General features: G+C 38.6%; 1 protein-coding gene across 3 annotated transcripts; it reads left to right on the top strand.

Annotated features, from left to right (window-relative positions):
• The first annotated feature begins 3,299 nt into the window (after positions 1-3,299).
• LIN7C (lin-7 homolog C, crumbs cell polarity complex component) lies at positions 3,300-16,938 on the top strand. 3 transcript variants are annotated; one of them, XM_067296227.1, is made up of 7 exons: positions 3,308-3,353; positions 7,669-7,752; positions 8,951-9,069; positions 10,210-10,281; positions 10,623-10,832; positions 13,242-13,401; positions 14,699-16,938. In XM_067296227.1, the coding sequence occupies exons 1-6, from the start codon at positions 3,317-3,319 to the stop codon at positions 13,395-13,397; spliced, it is 678 nt and encodes a 225-aa protein (XP_067152328.1). In that variant the 5' UTR covers positions 3,308-3,316; the 3' UTR covers positions 13,398-13,401; positions 14,699-16,938. The 3 variants fall into 3 exon arrangements, with proteins under 3 accessions (XP_067152329.1, XP_067152328.1, XP_067152327.1); XM_067296226.1 differs by having other exon boundaries at positions 13,242-16,938; XM_067296228.1 differs by lacking the exon at positions 7,669-7,752 and having other exon boundaries at positions 3,300-3,353; positions 13,242-16,938.
• The last annotated feature ends 5,884 nt before the right edge of the window (positions 16,939-22,822 follow it).

The raw sequence follows: 22,822 nt of genomic DNA on the forward strand, positions 1-22,822 counted from the left end.
AATATCTGGTTGCACTGCTGTAAATAGTGCCTCTTTCTCCTGAGAAGCTTGAGCCTGAACTTTGCACCCAAGATAAAGCCTGAATGAAAGTGAGAAAGTTCTTGAAGCACTCTTCCTTCTGCATTTTTCCTAGCTAATTCTGGAGCATGGCCTTTAATATTTGTAGTCCCTGTGTCAGTCTGACAGTCCCTGCCTGTGTCTAACACCTAGAATAAAACAGCCCCATGTTTGGTTGGCTGCTAGACACTGTCATAAAAATATTATTAAGAACTTATTAATTAAGTAATTTATAAAGAAAGCTCATCCTCTTACTCAGTTATTGATTAACCTCTTACTCATACACTAAAACCTCTCACCTAAAATAAACTGTGCTTTCATTCCAAACTAGCTCACACTAGAGACTGATTCCCATTTTTTCTTGGACTGGTAATGCAGCTGTTTTCCAATAAAGACATAGACTAAATCACTTGAGTATTGATACTCCTTCAACGACAATTCTAGAGTGTCACTGCATCCACAAAAGACCTGCAGGATGTGCTTGCTCCCAGAAGTCTTATGACATACTACAGAGCACAGCGCCAACGTTTCATATGGCTTTAAAGCTGCTAACACCCTGGTTCATTCAGCAATGAAGATATAAGTACAGTAACTCTGATAAAAGATTTCACAAGCTAGAATGACGCAGCCAATGGAGTCTAAAGTAGTAATTTCATTATACTTACAGTTAGGAAAATACATAAAGTGAAGTTTATAGCTAGCAAAATACATAAAGTGAAATTTAATGTTTACATCTTATGTGCTTCTCAGTCATTCCCATGCAAATACATTTTCTTAGTCATTCAGGAGGAGTACCCCCCACTCTTTGGGAATCACTTCTGAGACCTGTAGTTATCTCAGAATAAGAGTCTGACATGGAAATTTTCATTTGCTGTTCTGTATTGTTTGATTATACGCTTTTTTAAAAATTTTCTTCCAAATTCTTGCCAGAATAGGGATTTCAAGACTAGAATGGCACAAATATTTTGTCACATAAATTTTGAAGCTGTCAGTATCCACCTATGCTTTTTTTTTTTTTTTGAGCAAAACATAGCATGTTATAGACTCAGCAGTTAAACTCATTCCCTTCTTTTGGGACAGGATCAGACTTATGACTTATACAGTAGTTATTTCCTTGATGCACTAAAATAACTCTGCCATAGCAATGCCTAGGTTTTTAACTTGGATCCCATTGCAAAAATCTGGAAGTCAGGAACGAATGTGCTGAATGTTATCTCAGAAAGAAAACAGTAAATGGGTATGTATACTTTTTTCTTTTTCTATATAGTCTGTTCCTTTATTTTCCTTCCCTCCATTGTGGTCGTCCATTTCTTTTTCCATTGGAATAGCAAGTCTATCACTCTTTGGTTCACCTGTAGGACATGGAAAAGGTGTACAAGCCAACTTTTAGTCTTTTTATTAAAAGGGACAGCAATGTCAAATTTTATATCAAAGTTTTATTTGTCTTATATTGTTTTCAGTTGGTTGAGCTCCACAAGCGTTATGAAAAAGCAAACACTCAAAAGAATAAGCAGTTGCTTCCATTGCTTCTTTTCGATTATTTTGTAAGGTTGTAACTCTGTTAGTTTTCCTGCTATCCACAGAGCTTCTAGTGTAAAGAAGACCTAACCTTCTCAAGTAAAAGATATTCAGAGACATTAACTTCTCTTTGGGGAACAAAGAACAAACAAAAACAAGCAACTATTTAATTAACAACACTGTTCACAGGTCATAAACCAGAAACCCAAACCACTTTTTTTTCTTCCTCTAGCTCACCAGTGCGCAGCTATAACTCAGTGCAGATTCCTGGAGCAAAATGTTTGATGGTGCTGTTACATAGACAGTGGACTTTGCTTAGAAACAGAATTTGCTTTCAGATTTTATTATTCTCATAACTTTGTATTTTAGAGCAGAGAGGTCTGAATGACAGTCCGTTGTTCAATTCAGTGGGCCTGGAGGAAAGCAGGCCAGATGCTTCAACTTTTGAACTTTAGTCTTTACTGAAGTCAAAATAATGCTGCTCCAAAGACATGTATTCTCATCACGTGCCTTTTGGATAAACCTTAGATTACAGAAAATACTGCCTAAAACTCATTTTTCTCCATGGGCTCATCTGTCCAAAGTCAGAATAGGCTATTGAAAATTTCAGTCACTTGGAACAGAATGGTAGATCCTACACCACTGTGATACGAACATCTGGATTTCATTCCAGAAACACTCTATAGCTTTTACATTTCCAGCTGCTAAAACATTTTTTCTCGCTGGAAGCAGGTCTGTGAGGATTTAGTGTTGTTCACCTGTGGAATTCCATTTGCGTGACCTTTTCACTGAAATGCACACGCAGCATCCTTCATGCAGAGGGGAACTGGCATTCAAATCAATCACAGAAAGGGGAGAGTACATCACTGTCACATTAGCTGACACTTTAAGGCCTGTTGCCGACTGAACAGAACTGTTCCCTTTCAAAGCAGGAGATACAAAATGCTGCCCAACTTGAAGCCAAACGCGCAGAGTTCTGCCCTTAGGATGAATTTAGGACACACACACACCCGTCCTGATGTACTCGCTTCCGTAAAAGACAGCATTGCACAAGTGCTTCACACCTTGTCCCTACAGCAATTTAATACAGGACTCAAAAGTAATACGTTAGCCCCACACATGGGTAAACCGCTGCCGAACAATAAGTGTGAAGCACATGCCTCACGCTCCACGTAAACTGAACAGTATTTACGTATATTCCACCCCCGGAGCCACTCAAGGTGCACAGGAAGACACATGCTGCCTGTGCGGTGTTTTCACAGCATACCGAGCCCTCGGTAATGCTACAGGTTAAGAAATGCAGGGGGGGCAGAGGACACGTTTGAGGAATTTGCCGTTACTCTGGCTGGTATGTGCTAAGGCACTGCGAAGAGGAACCGTTTGCCATTACACGAGGCCACAGGCGCCGCGCAGCCCACCTCCGCGGGGACTGACGCCTGCTCGCGGCACCTCCCGTGGCGAGTCCCCCAGCACCATGCCACTCCACGCTCTAAGCAGCGTGCGGGGAGCGACGGTTACTCCGCCTTTCTGAGCAGCGAGCTGCGCTGCGGGCAAGCGCCCACTGCCCCAACATGCCGGCCGGCGGCGCCTCGCGCCTGCTGGTGGGTCACGCTCCGGGGCGGGGCGGGGCGGGGCGGGGCCAGGGCGCCCCCTGCGGGCTGGCGGGGGGCGGCGCCCCGCCCCTCTCTCGCACCTTCCCGCGGCTCTGCGTCACTTCCCGGGGGGCCGGCGCGAGAAGAAGATGGCGGCGCTGGGCGAGCCGGTGCGGCTGGAGCGAGGTGAGCGCGGCCCCGGCCCCGCGGCGCCGCTGCCTCCACGGGCGAGCCGGGCCGCGGCAACCCCCTCCGCTCTCGCCCCGCCGCTACCCAGGCCCGGCGCCGCCGCGGCGGAGCTGGAGGGGCCGGGCCCGGACCCCCAGGCCTCGGCGCGGTGCTGGGCCGGGCCGGGCCGGGCCGCCGCCGCGGGCCGAGAGTCGGCGCCGAGCGGGGCCGCCGCCCTCCGCGGGGTGGCGGTGGCGGAGCGGCTCTCCGCCGCCCTGGGGAGGGCGAGGGGCCGCCGGGCAGCGGATGCTCCGGAAAGTCTTTTCTCTCGCTCCCGATCCCGTGCCCGCGGTGTTTGGTCTCGCTTCTTTGGCTGCTCTTTCGGCAGCCCCCGCGGGTTTCCTCTTGCTGGGTTTCTGCTCGTGAGTGGGCGGCCGAGGGCGCGCTCCCCCCTAGCCAGACCGGCTGTAGGTGTCTGCGCGCTTCCCTCGCTGCTGTCAAAGCTTCTGCCTGCTCTTTACTCGACCTGCTGACTCCTTGTTTCTCTCCCTTCCATTGGAATATTTACTCTTGATCGGTGCTAAATTCATAAGTTCAATTTGTTGGACTGTGTTTTAGTAATGGTCATTGCTTTTTTTTTTCCTTTGGGTTTTTTTGTTTTGTTTTTTGTTTAAGTGGACAGCTTACTCATGCAGGGCTCCCTCTACGCTTCTTCCTGAATTTTGCTTAACTCTCTTATACTTTCACACTTCTGTTCTCGTCCTGATCTCATTTTCAGTCTTAAGTTGTACTGCTAATACTGTGCAGTATGTAAGTAGAATTATTATGGAATTGGATAAAATACAAAACCTAGTCGTCTGTTTCTTCTGTAGTGTGCCTCTGTGTCTCTTGTCCAGCAGTCGTATGAAACAGTAATAAATTCCCTTCAGTGTGGTTCTTCAGAGCTGTGCTAAATACACAGCAGTTCTGTGAGGACATCCGTATATAAACAGCATGTATCATTGGTATATTAGGATGTGTGTGTTTAGGAAAATAGTGAATGGAAAATGGAATTCGAATGTGAAAAGAATAATGAGAATCAAGAATCCTATTCTTGAAAAGCAAAATAATTATGTGAAATGTAGGTGATGTGGATGAATTGATTATTTTCCCATTGCCATTCCCTTTGGGTGCACCGTCTTGGCTCACATGCTAGATGCTTCCGTGTAGATGTGTAACTACATATTTTATGTGCCTGCTTTTTGTGTTTGATACCATTATATGTTATGTATCACAGAACTCAGTTCTGTTTGTCTCCCCTCCTTCCCATTCTGTGAGTTAAATCACTTGTAATGTGTGAGAGAAGGTCTGTAAATAGTGACTTATGTAAGAACTTTGCTTCCCACTCCACAGCTCATCTACCCTCCTTACTCCAAAGCTTGTTAATTAGAGCACTGCTTTGGCAGTGGATTAGTTGCTTTTGGTAGTTCTGCTGAGTTAAACCTCAGGCAGCATCCTTGTCCACCTCATTACCCTGCCACTATGATCTATCCATGAAAACAAACAAATCTGCGGAGTTACTTAGGGATCAGTGGAACAAAGGAGCTATTTAAAGTCTTCTGGCATATTGGTCTTTTTGAGAAAAGAAAAAGGGAGTACAGTATAATGTCTGTATAATGAAGCTACAGAAGCAAGTGCTTTATTTACAGAAATAAACAACCTCTGTTAATTGTATGGGGTTGACTGCAGATAACCTTATGAATCATTGCTGGCATGAAAATGAACATCACTAATGTTGGCATATAGCATAAGAAAAGAGGGAATACTGTAGAAAATAAGCTGATTTAAAGTAGGTTACCATATGCTTACCATCAGGGCAAAAGAAAATTCTCCCCTTCTGTTCTTTCCTCCAAGCTGTATCACAGCCACCACCACCAAGATTCACAGGAGTGCAGTGATGAAACAACATTTAACATTTTGAAGTTATTCTTTTAGTTTGGTGATATGTGATAAATCTACACACACCTTAGGAATCCAGACTATTTGAACAGAAGCAGCAGAAGTGGCTGTTTAGGAGTGTCTTTGAGGACACTGCATTTTTCCTCATTTCTATGTTTTGTTCACACATATGCATGCACAGAGTGGTGGCATTTTGCTGTTTTTCTGCCTTCTTTCTCAGTTTAAGTGTATTTTCCTTTCATAACTTCAATATGGTATTCTGTGGTCACTAAACTTGTGAAGAACAGACAATTTAAAAAAGACAAAAAGATTCAAAGAAAATCCATTTTTTCAGTGATATGTGAATTCAGTTTTACAATGAGTTTTATGTTTTTTATCACCTACGTCTGGAGTTATTTTTGCATCATTTCTTGTTGAAATCCATCAAACACAGAAATCTGTAGTGTTCATTTTGGTCTGTGGTTCTGAACAGTTGGCCAAACTATAGTGTTAATACAATGAGGAAGAAAGCTATCAGCTGATCGTATCCCAAGCAGTATTCAGGAAGGAAGCAGCCTAGATCAACAGAGCTCTCAGCATCCCTTTCTTTTCTTGCACAGCTGTAAGAAGAAGGTGTGTTTTACCACCTGTTCCCAGCCACTTTAGTTCTCTTCCAAAGCCATAGAGCTGGGTTAGAGTGAGCCTTCAGCTTTTGATTAACATTGCCTTGCTGCATTAGTTTGGTATGAGAAAGTTATGCTCATTTCACTTTCAGACTAGTATAACGGTCTTGTCAAGGTGGTAAAACAAAATAACTGTCAGGGGAAAAAAAGTGCTGCTAATGGGATCCCTTGCCTATATCTACCTCACCAAGAGGTGCAGTGTGATTAAAAGCCAATTTGTTGAGTGCTGAGGACCCAACTTTCACATTCTGTGTGTCTGCTTTGGGTTTTTACTTTTCAGCAGTGTTCTGGTCCTTTGATCTGAATGCACGTTAATGGTGAAAGTGCATCTTCTGGTTTAGTTTCATCCAAAAGGCATCCAATTCTTGCGCACTGTGTGTGTATCACAGTCACTTTTTGGCAAGCCAGGTTGTCTGCCATCTCTTAGTCTATACTTTATGAAAGACATAGCTGGTTCCCAAACTACCAAATTCTACCTCAGGGGGAAAAAAACACTATGTAATTAAATGTTGCAGCTCTTATTAGATCCAAGTAGAAATTATATCTAGTTTATTGATGGAACATTGAAGTCATGTAGCAAGTAGAGTTCTGGAGTCTTGATTTCTGGTATTTTGCTAGTCTTTGGATCAGTCACTGGCAACCTTTACAATTTCTTGCTGGTTACGTGTATCCTAATCAAACTCTTAGATAATGAGTTCACTCATCTTACTGCTTAATTTGGTTCATGGACCACACTTCTCAGACTTGAGAACCGCTGTGTAGAATGGTACTCTTTTCTCTGGGTGCATGAAGTAGTTGTTTGTCTGCAAGAATTTAAATTATGGTTATATTGTAATTAACATACTTCTAGGCTTTTTTCATGAATATATGAAGTGTTGCAGGAATTGGAAGTGCTAATGGTGCCAAGGGAGGTGAATAACTTCCTTCCATTTGTTGATCATTTTGCTTCAAGCAAATGTTTGGTGTGAGGCTTCATGAAGTTAAGAGAATTTATACTCCTATTGCTGAACATAGAGATTACTAAGAATTTTCATGAATTTGCATCATAAAAGATTGAAAGATTAATAAATGGTCATGACTAAAATCTGTTCAGTTTCATCAACTTTTGTGTATTAAAATACAAAATGCGTATTAGGAAATTAAAGCTTTAGTAGCATTTTTTTATCTTGTAATCTTTGTACATGCAGTAAATATGCATGCTTATGTGAAATGAGTTCTCAGAAGACTTGGGATTAGTACGAGCTGAAATCTTGTTTTTGATGTTTGTTAGCTTTAGATACCTGATGCTTTTAAAGCATGAATAATACTTGCCAAAAATGCTTAGTTCTCATGGCGTGTAGAAACCTTAACTCTCATCAAGTTTTCCAAAACAATGTGTCTCTCAGTGCTGTAGCAATACTGTTTTGGTATTCTTCCTTAATGACGATGAGGGATTTGTTCCCTGACTGATGCAGGCAGAGCTTTAACTGTGCTGGTGACCAACCAGTGTATGGAGTTAAGTCATACCTGATTCAAATGTGACCTGTACCTGACTGTGCCACCTGATCTCGGTGTAGTACTCTATAAGATGTTGCTGATTGATACCTTACAAAAGTGGACAGAACATAACTGTGTATTGTCTTCTGCCAGTGCTCTCCACCTTAATTTCAGAACATAACAACCAGTGTCTTTCCATCCTCTTATGTGAATTCTCAAACTTGTCTCCTCTTTCTTTAAGCTTTTTTGGCCCTTAGGAGTTCATGGCTGTTCCATGTCGTCTTTGCTGACAGAATGCCATCAAGTAGACATGCATTCACATGAAAAATGGTTGCCTAAAGGTTAGCTACTGAAAAAAGAAAGTAAAATGTTTGAGACATAACCGTCTACCGCACCATCCTTTTCTAAAATTATCTATGCCTTACTGGTTATAGTAGAATGTATTATTAGATTAATCACTGCTTCTTTATACCTACTTGGTAATGAAAGTAATCCTCTCTATCTGCTTTTTGGAGAGACTGTTCTACTTATGTTCAAGGACGTAATGTGATTCGGAATCATCGCTATTGTAACACTTTGGAAATAAAAGCAAGATAAATGTGTGGTGTTTACTCTTGTAGAGCTGCCAAGAACATGTCACATAGTGTTTGATGCATTTGATGCCCTTCTTGACTTGACTGGGCTGGAATCAAATCCTTCAGAGGGAGTTCAGTTTCACAGGAAAAAAAAAAAAAGGCATTTATGAGAATATGGATGGTTCTGTTTTTTAAGAACAAATTTCTAGGAACTAGAAAAAATGGTTTTGGTTCTGGATTCTAGACTACAGAATTCTCAACCAAGAATATCAAAAGGAATTGGGTTGTTTTCTGAGCACTTTGAAAAATCAGCCACATTACAGATAGTATCTTTCTTTTAAGAAACTGATACTGTTGAAGTAGCAAGGGGAAATAAGAAATTATATTCACATGCAAGAGTTTTAATCCAACTTCTGTGATTCCAACTGCTCTATTTAGCGTCTAGTTAATATAGTTGTAGGCTACTGTTGCCTCAATAGGCCATACAATTTTCAGCCCATTTATAGGGAAAGCATTGAGTGTATTTTGTTGAACTAGTTTTTGAATGAAAAGGGAATGTAAGCATGTGTAAGGTATTTTATGTGTTTGGAACAAAATTGTATTGATGCAGTGGCTAAATTGTGAAGTTATGTATACAAAAGTGATAGTGTATATGATATATCAGGAAAATTTTCAGCCTGATTTAAACTTAAAATTAGATTGTATCTTCAAAAATATACATAGCAGTGGTGCTTCTGGGTATTTTACAAGGTCAGACTGTAGTAATTGACTAAAAAAGATAGTCTAGAGGTAAGATTTATTGTAATGTTTTGTAGGTACATACCTGTATGGAAGAAATGAAGCTTTAGTATATTGTTTTAAGGATGTTATGTGTTATATGCATAAGCACACACAGACTGTTCTGTTAACTTTGTTTAAAACAAAATAGCCATTCCTCATTACTAGTACTGTATTTTTTTTGAAGATATCTGCAGAGCAATTGAGTTGCTGGAAAAATTACAGAGAAGTGGAGAAGTGCCACCACAAAAACTACAGGCTTTGCAAAGGGTCCTTCAAAGTGAATTCTGTAATGCTGTAAGGGAGGTAAGTTAACTTGACGTAAGCAGTTACCTTGAGTTAAAAAAAATAGTATGTTATGCTTTTTTTCCTCTTTGCATGCAGTACAATAATCTGGTTCTGTTCTTATTTAAAACTGAGTGACTTATGAAGCTTAATAGAACATGACTTACATTAAAAAGGTCAAAAGAAAACAAATGGGGATAGTGCAGGTGTATTAAATAATGGATTAGAAAGAGATTGCTTTTTTGATGTTATTTTGAGAGTCTCCCCTTATTAGCAACTAGCAGACTGTTATCCTGTTGGCATGTAAGAACGGACAAAGCATGAATTGCCTCTGCTCCTTTAAATCTTATCAGGAATCAGCATCATGGTAACTTTGCACCTCCTCATCTTCATTCTAGATATTCTTTCAGAGATTTTAGGTGGTGGAACATGCCCTGTGATAGTTTTCATTGATGGTACTACCACTGATGATAACAGGAATGCTTTAGACGATCTATATGTAGACATAGAAGTTGTCTTAATGTTTCCATCCTATCGAACAGTATATGTTTATTGCCTAGCAAATCCAAATGATTGGCAGGGAGATGTGGGGATGTGAGTTAGCTCTCAGTGCAAGCACCTCCTTAGCATTAGTATTCTTCCTGTCACTGTATTTTTATACAGTGTTTTGTTTTGTTTTTGTTTTCCATAAGGTGTTTGGTCAGTTGCATCAGTTGAAAGAATGAGTTTTTGGGGGAGGGCTGGATTGTGGAAAGAGCTTTGAAGGGCTGTCCTCAAGTGATTTTGCATGTGTCCTTATTGAAGAGTTCCAGCTTGAATCAGACGAGAGAAGGCAGTCATCCATATCCCCAGTCAAGTTTGTTACACTAGCCGTAAGCACTTCTCCGTTCATGACAGAATCTGAATGCTGTGGAAGGAGGGAGTGCTTGGGCTAAGACCTAGATATGCCTCGATTATATACTTAGCAATAAAGACATTGAGAGAGTTGTTTTGTTTAGGTATGGTAGGTTGTCACTTGACACCTTGTAGCAGATTGGGAGTAATTTTTTTATTAGAGGTCTAGGCTTTTTATTTTACATGTTTAAGTTATAACTGGTAGTTTGCCATATGATCTAAGCAGAAGATCTGTTTTTCTCATGCTTAAGTTTTTTGTTCCTAAAGGTGTATGAACACGTATATGAAACGGTGGACATCAGCAGTAGCCCAGAAGTTAGAGCTAATGCAACAGCAAAGGTAAAAGCCAAATTATAACTTGAGAAAACACAGTAGTTTAATACCCTTCTTTCTGCTTCTAATGTGACAAAATGCAGAAGGGCATTATCTAGTTGTCTGGTAAAATGGATAAGTGTAATGGGTCATTACAAGGTATAACAAAAGACTTGTTATTTTTAAAGTCTTTCATTTTAATTTTATCCTTGGGTTTTTAATTTTTTCATGCTGATGTTAGATTAATCTCATTTGTCTTAATATTTAAATACTTTGAAATAGAAATACTTTTTTTTACCTGCTTCCTGTCTCTAGCCAAGGGGTCTATATTTAATTTCTTATAAATAGGAAAAACTTGTTTCTTACAGGCCACCGTAGCTGCATTTGCTGCCAGTGAAGGTCATTCCCATCCCAGAGTGGTTGAGCTGCCAAAAACCGAAGAAGGTCTTGGATTCAACATTATGGGAGGCAAAGAACAAAATTCTCCAATCTATATCTCTCGAATTATCCCAGGCGGTATAGCTGATAGACATGGGGGCCTGAAACGTGGAGACCAGCTTCTTTCTGTAAACGGAGTGGTAGGAATTGGTTTTCACTTCATGTAGCAGTAACTGTTTGTTTCCACTTGAGGGCATACGGAGAATATATATGCTACCAGCTCAATGTCGTCTTTTACTATGGGCAAAATTGCTGCTGCCGTTTTTTTTTTTTTTTTTTTTTTTCCTTCTCTTTCTTGTAAGAACAGCCTTAGGTTTCTAAAGAGTTGTGTGCCGTAAGAGTTCTTGGGTTATTCTGTGGTTATCTATCTAAACTGGGAGATGTGCTATTTAGGTGAATATTTCAGATTCTGAGAGGTTATATAAATCTCATCAAAGTATTGTTATGTGAAATAGCATTAAAATGCCCTTATGGCTTTCTCTTTCATCCAAGTTTGAAGATTTAATATAGTTTTCTGCACCTTCTAAGGTAAGTAGTAAATTATGCTATGTTGCTTTAGACGTTATTTTTAATAATGATCTTCTGAAGAGTTACAATACAAAAAGAAAAACTTGAGGTGACTAGAAAGAGGAGGCTGTAGATGGGCTTTGATTTAAGACAGCTGTTTGTCAAATACACATGAATAGCTCTCAAACTTTTGGTTTTATTTTCAGAAGCTTCTATGATATGTTAGCATAAAATTCATCTTCTCTACATATATAAACCCAATTTTATTTTAAAACTGAGGGTCAAACTAAGTCCTGTGCTCTTTAGCGAGAGCAATATTTTTGACATGTGAGAGAAATGCGTACTTGCTGGGTGTCTGTACTCTGGAAAGTCCCTTCTAGCACAGATTGTGGCTTCTGGGCTTCTGACTATTACCTGGTCCTACTGTCTTTTTCAGGAGAGATAGGAGAAATCGTGGCCACAGTGATGCAACTGTCCTTGGCCTCTCCTGCCTGTTACTTTGGAGTATCAAGGGGCAGGTAGAACTGTCCTCAGATGAGGCATTACACACACAGACAGACATGCACAGGCACACACACAGCTGACCATGAGTATCAGACAGTTGATACAGCTGACAGTGACTGTATGTGTGTGCATGCACATCCATGCCATTGTAAGAATATGGTAAGGGAGTGCTTAAAATACTCTTGAGAATGCGAAAGTGGTCTCAGAGGAAGAATCTTCCTTCTGATGTTTGCAGATGGATTCCTATCAATTTCCTGCACATGTGGGGCAGGTATTGTCTTTTAATAATTGTAAATGCTAATATAATTCTTAAAAACAATTTTTACTGTACTGCTGCCAAGACTACAACTCATGTCTCTTAAAACAAGTATTTTTTTCCACTGGGAGATTTTAAGTATACTCCAGAACTTTAGGTATTTTGATATAACTAAATATAGAATCTTACAAACTTTTCATCCCCAGTTTTATACAGAACAGTTTCCATGTCCCCTTGAATAACAAAAATGAAATCAAACTTATGTGTTGTCTGAAGAAGAAAATAGAAGAGAAGTAACTTGTACGTGTTTGTTTTAACTGTTGTCTTTCTTTCTGTAAGTAACTTTATAGTAACGGGGAAACCCTCCAGACAACAGGTACATCACCTCCCTTCTAGCTTTAATAGCTCTGGTGGGAGGTAGGCTTGGGATAGTCCCATCATTGTGTTTAATAAGTTTGGGAGAAATAAATTTTGCCCATAAAGTGTATGATATCCAGGAATTTATATTTGGATGCTGTAGTTGACAATTGTTGCTCAAATATCGTAATTAGATTAATGTAATAACCCTAACAAATTTCTCAGAGTTGGTTTAGGAAAGTATTAATCTGTTCTTGTTTAGTTGGGTTTAGGTTGTTTTTCATCAGCTTGGGGCAAATTAACTTGAATACCTTGCATTTATCATGGGGCAAGAATATGTACGCAGCCAGAAGATTAACAACATACTGCATGTTAGCTGCTCTGTTGCAGGTGCACCTGGTATGCGCTCTCTTGCCTTGCCGTAACACAGGATAATATCAAGAAGGCAGCTGTCTTGCAGTTCTTTGTGGGTTCTGTCCTTAGCTAAATGCAAAATAATTTGAGGTAGCTTATTAGGCAAATTGAAGATGACCATCATGAATTTTAAATTCATGATGAAAGAAGAAAAATAATCAGTGTTCTGAAGTCACTGATTCTTAAGTGTAATTTTTTAGACATCTTGCCTCATGTTGTCCTTATTTCACTTAGTGTGTAAATACAGAATCTAATAATTCAGCATTAGGCTGACCCAAAAGATTTGCACTACTCTTATTAGTACTTTTTTAATCAGTATGTTTGTCATCACCTCTTGCTTAGTGATTTACCAAAGGATAAATCCTGAACCTGAATGACATTACCCTTGTGCAGCCTTGAAACTAATGTACTTTTAGATTATACAGAAGTTTTACGGAAAAAAAAGATGAAACTCTGTTTTCAGTGTGTATATTCTTTACTAATATGATGCTTAATGGTTTATGCTTTGCAGAGTGTTGAAGGTGAACACCATGAAAAAGCAGTAGAACTGCTGAAAGCGGCTCAAGGAAAGGTTAAATTAGTTGTACGATACACACCAAAGGTTCTGGAAGAAATGGAGTCAAGATTTGAAAAAATGAGATCAGCAAAACGCAGGCAGCAAAACTAACTTTGTATGAATAATTTAAAGAGAAAATATATTCCAGTGTACATTTTATAATTTGCTTTGTGACTTTGTGATCTACTGTCTGGGCTACAAAAGACACTGTTCTTTTCATAGAATTGCAGAATTGTTGAGGTTGGAAGGGACCTCTGGAGATCATCTGGTCCAACCCCCTGCTCAAAGGAGGGTCAGCTAGAGCAGGTTGCTCAGGGCTGTGTTCAGTCAGGTTTTGAACATCTCCAAGGATGGAGACTCCACAGCCTCTTTGGGCAACCTGGTCCAGTGTTCAGCTACCCTCACAGTAAAACAAACAAACAAAAAACAAAAACAAAACAAAAAAAACCAACAAAAAAAGTCTTTATGTTTAAACAGAATTTCCTGTATTTCAGTTTGTGTCCGTTGCCTTTTATTCTTTCACTGAGCACCACTGAGAAGAGTCTTGCTCCATCTTCTTTATGCCCTCCCCTAAGATTTATGCACGCTGATAAGATCCCCCAGAGCCTTTTCTTCTCTGGGCTGAAAGGTCCCAGCTCTCTCAGCCTTTCCTCATATGTCAGATGCTCCAATTGCTTAATCATCTTTGTGGCCCTTTGCTGGACTTGCTCTAGTAAGCCCTTGTCTCTTGTCCTGGGGATCCCAGAATTGGACACAGCACTCCAGATGTGGTCCCACCAGTACTGAGTACAGGGGAAGGATCACTTCCGTTGACCTGCTGGCAGTGCTTTGCCTAATGCAGTCCAAGAGGCTGTTGGCTGCCTTTGCCGCCAGGGCATGTTGCTGGCTCGTGGTCAGGTTGTCCACCAGGACCCACTGGTCCTTCTCGGCCAAGCTGCTCTCTAGCCAGTCAGTTGCCAGCCTGTACTAGTTCATAGGGTTATTCCTCCCCAGGGGCAGGACTTTGCACTTCCCTTTGAACTTCATAAGGTTCTTTTCTGCCCATTTCTCCAGCCTGTCAAGGTCCCTCTGAACAGCAGCCCAGTCACTCCTCCCAGTTTGGTATCATCTGCAAAGTTGCTGGGGGTGCACTCTGTCCCATCATCCAGGTCACTAATGAAGATGTCGAGCAATGTTGGCCCCAGTATCAACCCCTGGGACACACCACTAGAGACCAGCTTCTGGCTGGACTTTGTTTGGCTGATCATAACCCTTTAAGCCTGGCAGTTCAACCTTTTTCAAAATGTTTTGTTTTCAGTTTCCATGTGGTTTTCACTGTTTAAAAATGTGTACTTTTAAAATGGCCTAAGATAACCTTAAAAAGCATGTATGTTGATATTTCTATTGAGTTGATTTTTATAAATCTTTTTCAGGTCAGAACCTTTAAACATGAAGCAAGTTTACAGATTTTTTCAAAGGCATTTACTAAGAGATTTCTACAGTTGACATCCTTTTTTTTACCCTACTTTCTTTTGGCATTATTTAAAACTGAATCCACAGGTTTTTTTGCTAAATGATTTTGGAAGCGAAGCTTATGTAGCAGGATTTTGGCACTTTTCTTAAAACATGTTGTATATCAACTGCAAAAAACCTAATCATGATCTACTGTGTAGCTGATAATGATACTAGATTTTGTAAATTTTGGTGAGTACATTATTTTTACACTTCTGCTAAATCATAACTCGTTACTCTGGAAATTTTATTACCTTGCCTGTAAATAATTTACAATTGGTGTTCATTTATAATGACTTTGTAATAGCTGACATTTACAAATTTGCAACAATCATTCCTGTAATTTATATTATTTTGTACTAATTTTGGAGCAGTTAATGGAAAAAGATGTAATTGCGATTGCAGTTCTGGATTGACTCTCTAAATGTATTTTTGTATTCAGAAAAAAGCAAAATATGTTAATGCAGTGCAAAAGGAATTCCAGATGTTTCCCTGACTTTCTGCTATTTTTTAAAAAACACATTCATCTTAATTGTCATATCTCTGTTGCGCTTTCGGTATGTTCAGTTGTAATCTTTTCCTGAAGGGAGACTGTGCAAGATCTGGAATAGTTAGTACCTAAATTACTGCCATGTTTGTAAGAGTAAAGATTTCTAAGGCTTATATGCCAAATTACCCTGACATTTGAACTTGTCTGGGACTTATCACCGACTGCTTCTGATTTGGAGGGTTCTTGTTTGTACTGCAGAAGTAGTAGCATCAACATGCATATAAAACTTGATATGGAATGATGCTGTGAACAGTAAGGAAATCTCCAGGTATAAGCAATTAATGTCTTGTCTCAAGTGTGTTTGATGGAGGCATTGTTATTGTATGCCATATTGAAGAAACTGTTTTTCTGGATAGTGGGACACTTCTTGGAATCTACCAGGTTTGGGGTTGTACTTGTGTGGTTTAAAAAAAAAAAGTCACCTTTCGGTATATATAGAGAATTAACTTGATTGTCTACTGGGTGTCTGTTCACTTGCAAGGCAGCTATGATTGCATCCTAATGACTGTTAGTAAGTTGATTCTTAGAGGCTAACACTGAAAAGTGCTGCTCTTACTACATGACTAATCTCGTGTCTCTTCACGTGGAGCAGTATGATGTGTTGCGAATTTAATTCAGTAGGTGAAAGTAAAAGGTTAAAGATCTAAAAGACAGCATGAATTTTGTGCTTTGTCAGTTGATCTATTAGAAAAGAAATCACACAGGATTGTTACAGACAAGTGAGAAATGTGGATGCTTTCTGCATGTTTGTAAGCATGGTGAGCCTGCAAAGAGAAAATTGGATTTTAAAGATACTGATAATTTGAAAATGCAATATAAATATTTATCAGTTAGATGACATTGAGCACTGAATTGCATGGTTGAGTATCTGTCATAGGCCTCTTTCAAAAGGCTTCATGTTACTGATAGGACCATGTTGTTGAATTGTATATTTTTATGGAACAACTAATGTTTGAAGTATTGAGACCAAAATCACTAGTTAGACCAATCATGGATGTGTTTTAATTTAATTGTAAAATAGTAGAGATTTGTTTGTTTGAGAGAGAGGAAAAAAAAAAAATATATATATATATAAAAGAAATGTATGGGTACAAGATAGAAATGTGTGTTTTAAGACCTGTATCTGTTGTGTTACTGAACAAAAGCGGCATTTTTTGTTACTCTAAAGAAATATTTAGTTTACTGCTAAATGCAGTAGCATTTTCATTCTGAATTGTAGCATTTGGATACAGTTTGTCTGTCAACTACTACAAAATGTGGGGAGGCTCATCTGGACGTAAAGCTGTTGTATGTGTAGGATTTCATAAAAAGTTTCTAAATGGCAACAACAAAAAACTCCCAGTAAACAGACAACTCATTAAAAGTCATCTTTAATACTATGAAAACCTTGTAATATTAAGAAAACAATGGATGAAAATATACCAAGAAACTCAAAATCTTTATTACTACTGAGCAGTGCCTGTACTGTTTTAATATGCAGTCCCTACACACTTGATGTACTGAGTATGTGAACAAGCTAAGAAGTATAATTTCTGCAGATAACTTCTGCATCTGTTGCTGCTGTGAGGGATCTCTGGGTTTTATCAACAGGAAAATAAAAGTTGAATTTCATGTGTGTTGTATTTGTGCATTTTTTTCTCACTTTCCATTTCTGAGTACTCTTTTCAGACAGCTGTAATTGGGTGCTCATAATCTCTAGGGCATACATGAACATCATGAATGAGTGTGGCTGTGCAAAGAGGATAATTTTAAATCTAGTTTTTAGTTAGCAATCAGGAGAGCATACAAGTGTTCATTTTTCTACCAGTATATTTTGCAATCTGTTGGAGAGACAAAGAAAAAATCAGAATGCTGTAAAGTATCTATAATATCTTGGATTCTCCTGTATTTTTGTGACTGCCTTAGTTTCAGCTGCACGAACTTATGGTATATATTATTCTGAGTCAGTATTATCTTTTAATTCTTTAAAGCAAGTATGTCAAGTAATGAGATGTTGAATTTCTTTAATTCCTTGTTTAAAGACTTTGTCAGCTTGTCAACTCAAAAATGTGCCTGTTCTGAAGTTATGAACTGAGATGAAGGCAGAAGAAATGCTTGAGTTCTGTATGCAGTTTTTTTATGAGCAAACAGTTATCAAATGTAGGTATGCTGGACTGTGAATTGAAAACACATGCAAAATATTTGGATGAATATTTTTTATTTGATATAGAGGACTGAAAACACATGAGTTGGAAATGCAAACATATTTTCAATTTGATTTTTAAAATGAAATCATTTCCATGATCTGGCTTATGGGGTGCCTATATCTGTTCTTCTAAATGCAGTTCATAATCATAGAGATAAATTATGAATTTCAATACAAGGCTTATTTAAAAAAAAAATCAAAGTCATAAATTATAAACAGAAGTCTGATAGTCTGTCTACCTCATGATTTTTTTCTTAATTGCAGTTAGAAACTATTTTGATTTTTAAAACAACTTATAAAATTGTGTTGATGGAACATGCCTTATTTTTAACTTGTGATTTCAAATTTGATCTAGCAGTCAAGATCCAAACTGGAGCTGAAAGAGTACTTTGTCAAAGCTTGGATCTCATCTTAAACATATATGGAGTGAGCAAACCCAAACTCATTTATGAACTAAATATATGAAGCAACTTTAATGTTTCACTGCAAAAATATTTTCCTGCCTTCTGATCACTTATTGCAAAAACTGAGGCTGGGTTTGATGCTACCAAGAACTTTTACCCTAATTTTAAAACAAAAATGCTGATTTGAAATAACAAAACTTCCTATGATCCAATACTGGCTACACAGCAGCATAAATTCAATCAAACTGTTGGCTCCTACACTCCTGTAACCCTCCTGTTCTCAATTATGAATACTTGCTCCTTGCTGGTATTGGCATGCATGCTATTTTCACCAGGTACTGAGCTATTTCAGCTCAGAAAGCTAGAAGAAACTAATAAATTCTGTGTTTTGGTTTTTGAGTTAATTTTCAGCTGCCTTAAGTGAACTCAAACACCTCTCTGTGGGGTCAAAGGAATAGTAGTGTTGGGGCAAGGAAAGGGTGAGACCACGGTAGGTACACAAACTGATCAAGCCAGAGCACCTTGAATTACAGTGATTCTTGCTGATCCATAAAGATACAGAGCAATGCGATGGGTTCCTGTAACCTTTTGTCATGTAAAAATCATTGAACAGAAGCTAATTTTCCAGCATCTTGAACTGAGGTATGTTTTTATGTAAGCTGCAGGGAGATTGCTTAAACAAATTCTGCATGGCCTGCTGAGTATAGATATGGGAAGATACTAGGAGACAACAATGGCTTAATATGGCAAACAAATTGCAATATTTTCTGCAGTCATCTCCAAACAAAGGCATTCTTGTAGTGTGATCCGACTGGGCTGCTGTTGTACATTTGAAATGGTCAAAATGGTCAAGCAAGAATACCATAATGTAATGATAGTTGTCTTAGTTTGCCGCCTCTTGTAATGATGCTTTCCAGCTTTTATTCTTTAAAAATGAATGAAGAAGTCCTGCAAAATTGAAAATTGCATACTGCAAGGTGCTTGCTATCAATGTAATGTCAGTAAAAGCTTTGGATGTAGTGCTCGCATTTATGGGGAAACTTTCTTGGAGCTTTGCTGTCCTTAGCACAGCCATGTGAAAGCTCTGAGGTTAAGAGGTGAATTTGTCAATGAAAGAAATCTGAAATTCAGTAGTGTGCCTCAGGATAAGATTGACAGCTACTTTTGCACATAAAAACAAACAAACAAACCCCTGTAATAGAAGTTCCAGGGAAGCCTTTTGAAATTGTATTTAGCATTGAATTTAAAGTTTTGATGATGATGTTGTTTTCAAGCCCCATTTTAGATCCAGCATGAGAAAATGTTGAAAAGTAATAATAATAAAAATGATCTCTCTGAATCTCTCACACTGCTTTTTTTTTTTTTTTTTTTTTAAGTAAATGGGGTCCTTTTTTTGGCAGCAAAGGCTTAAAAAGTCTTCAGCTCAGATGCATACTAATAATTCTTCCCACTCCTTAAAGAAAAAAGAAAAGGAAGGGGCATTTTTACATATTCTGAGATTCAGCAAACTTGATCTATGATTTCCAAAATGAGCAGTCCTTGGATATTTATATACCTTTATATCTGTTTAATTCTACTGTTTGATATACTGATAAATCTTTTTTGTATAGGAAGGTTCCCATTAATATAAAAGATCAATACATTTCGATGTTTCTGGGCATTCATATTCAGTCTTACAAAATTTCACATTGAAAAGATGTGTCCTGTTGAGAAATGGTGATATTCAAATAGTAGGGTCCTTTCCCTCTAATATGAATTTCCTCTCTTGCTTTTCACTAATTTTTGTAATAGTATGTTAATTCCTTGGCTAGTTAATTTACTCTGATAGTGCAGAAGGCAAACATGGAAGTGAAGAGTTGCCCAGATTTCTGTATGAAGTTACTGGATTTTTTTTTGTCCATTGTATTTTGTTTTAGGCACTCAGATATAGGTTCTTCCATATTGTTTGTTTTCTCAGTAATTATGTAGAAAATGGATCTGTGGAGTGCAGGAAAAAAATAAAACTAAAATAATCACCCAAACCAACAGCAAGAAGTCATCTTCCTGAATCGTGCAAGTCTTGCATACTTCAAAAGGTAAGCAAAACCACCTGTATGTGGTTCTTATCTAATCACAGCTCAGCTTCTCCTCTGCCTGAGCAGTACAGTCGGATTGTCTGAATAAAATCTAATCAGCGTTGGAGCCTGGGTGGCTAGCAGCGGGGGAATAAGTCATCAAGCCTTTCACCTACTTCAAGTGGTTGTGGGTAAAAGACAAAGTTAGTGATTTATGGTATTGTTTGTATTGTAGTAGCGCCTAGAAGTCCGTGTTTTGAATCAGGATCCTATTGTATTTTGCACTGTACAAATCTGTACAAATGCAGAACAAATAGTTTGGCTCCAAAGAGCCTCAATCTATTGCTAAGAAATCATGTATTTTGTGACTGCTATTGCTAGTAAGATAAGAACTTAAATATAAAATACAACAGAAAATGAAATAAGACTTTTCTTCTTGTAGAGTTTTCTCTATGATTTCATCTTGGGCCAACATTTTTTGTCTCTCCAAAGAGTACAAAAGTGAGTTTGCCCCTCACCTTGAGCTGACAGCTTGAGCTGCAAACACCTGCTCTGGTATTTGTATTACAACTTGCTGGGGTTTGGCAGGCACCTCACCATAATCTTACTGAAACTTTGAGAGCTTTCAGTAGCCACACTTTTGTTCAGTCATCTCAAGTGTGCTCCATGATAAATATGAAGCCCCTAAGAAGTTGCATATTTGACAGTTCTGCTGTTCTGTGAAAGAACCAAATGTGTATGTCTAATGCCAGAAGCAGCTCAGGTCATGTCAAATGGTTATTTGTTGCTACAAGCAACAACAGCTTTAGATAAGTGTGATGAGGACATATTCAAGTGAAATAGCAAGAATAATTCTAATTAGGCAAGCAGAGTGCGACTAATTAAGTAAAAAATGAAGAGGGTAAAGGACTGCAGTTACTTATGAGAAGTGATATTTGTGTGCTTATTGAAGTTTCAGTGCTCTACTAAGCATTGATCTATTAGGCATTGTTAAATACATTTGTCACTTTGTCTGAAATGTCCCCAACAGATTGCACGTTAGTTTCTGTGTCACGTCTGGCATTTTAGGCATTAATAAGTGCTAACATGTTGTTAGGCTGTTGTTGGTGTGGTGGCCAGTGGATATATGTTCCAAGTAGTGATTCTTCAATGACTGGTACATTTCTTCTCCACCAAAAGTATCTTTGAAATGTATCCAGCCTCCTTGGAGAACATCAGTGCTGGCATGTGTCAGGTCTTAATCTGCCCCAGACCCTCAGCAGTGGAAGTGTGCTATAGCCTTTAGCCTTGGCTGCGATTTCAAAACTGAAGAATTCAGTTTGGCTTTTATATACCTGTTTCAATATTTAATGATAGGACAGATATTAAAACTTCTTCCCATAATTAGTTGCCTACTGGCAAACAAGCTGATCCCCAAAGTGGAGAATCACTGATGGCTCCTAAAGAGGAAAAGGAGTTATTTGTCTGGATTTCTGCTCTGCAGCATGCACCCCATCTGCAAATACTGAAGCCAAGCTTTGGGTTAACTTCTACTTGGCTAGGGCTACTGGTTGGCAGAAAAAATGTAACAACCTGTCTTCCGTGATTTAAAAGCAAGAATGTTCTCTTGGAGAACAACAGCTCAGTGGCATTTGTAGCTGTTTAGTTTGCTTTGCGGGTGCAGTTATTTTGGCATTAACCTCATACTGCAGAACAAAACTTGAACTTCACTGCATTGCAAGCCAGAAAGAAATTATAGGAAATGTTACAGGTGAGCAAAAAACAGAAGGACAAAAATTTGGCAGAAAGGATAAAAAAGACCCCAAATGACTAGTGTGCATTTATGCCCCAAATTTTGAAGACAGCTTAATTAATACCTGACTGATCAACTTGATGATAAATCTTAATTAGTTAGCAGTTGAGTCCTTCCCCGTCTGCCCCCCAAGACGCTAAGGTACAAACTACTTAAAATAAAGCTGGGATTATTCAGTTACCTCTGGTAATAGGAGATCTACTTAAGCCTGTTGAGTCAGTTGGCTTGCAACTTTCTTAAGCGCTTTTCAAAATACCAATCCAAAATTGGTTCTATAGAAACCAAGGCAGCCACAGATTAATAATCTGTTTATACTACTTCAAAATATGAATAAAAATAAATTTTCTGTCTGTTTCACTACAACACTTGAATGCGAGACCTAGATCCTGACAAAGTGTAGGTAATGATGAAGAATTAGATGCCTATAACAAAACCAAAATAACACTTTTAGTTGTTTCAAGGTCCTACATACAATAAGAAACTAGTCCGTTGGTAGTTAATGTGGTTTCCTCAGAGAATGTGCCAAAATGAGTTATTTGGCATGTGCGCAGCTTGACTTAGATCAGTGTATTGCATCTTGGGATGTTATTTGCTTAATTTATACTAAAACAAAATCTATCGCAAACCTCTGGCATGTCCTAGTGTGTCCCTAGGTCTTCAGCAGGGTTATACTGTAGCATATACGTATACATTATATATATGTCTCTACCTATGTGTTAAAAATAAATAATTTAACGTGTTAGCACTGTGGAATTTTCAGTAATGAAAAGAGCACAAGGTGCATTCATTCCTTTATGAAATACATGGGTATTTCTCCATGCGTATTTTCTTCCAAAGCCTTAAGGTTATTCTGTGATGATGATATGCTATGTATCAAATTGTTTTTTGTTTGATAAAGAACCTAGAAGTATTTTATTCACTGCAACACAGGAGATTGAACAGTATTTTGCTAAACAGCTTAGGATCACGTGCACGTTATGAGAATAATTTCAATGTGAGAACTTTACCACTGAAGCTAAATTTACTTCTTTACATTGCTTAGGTTCCACTTTAATTTTTC

Source organism: Apteryx mantelli, chromosome 4, assembly GCF_036417845.1.
Source record: "Apteryx mantelli isolate bAptMan1 chromosome 4, bAptMan1.hap1, whole genome shotgun sequence".
NCBI classification, from domain to species: Eukaryota; Metazoa; Chordata; class Aves; order Apterygiformes; family Apterygidae; genus Apteryx; species Apteryx mantelli.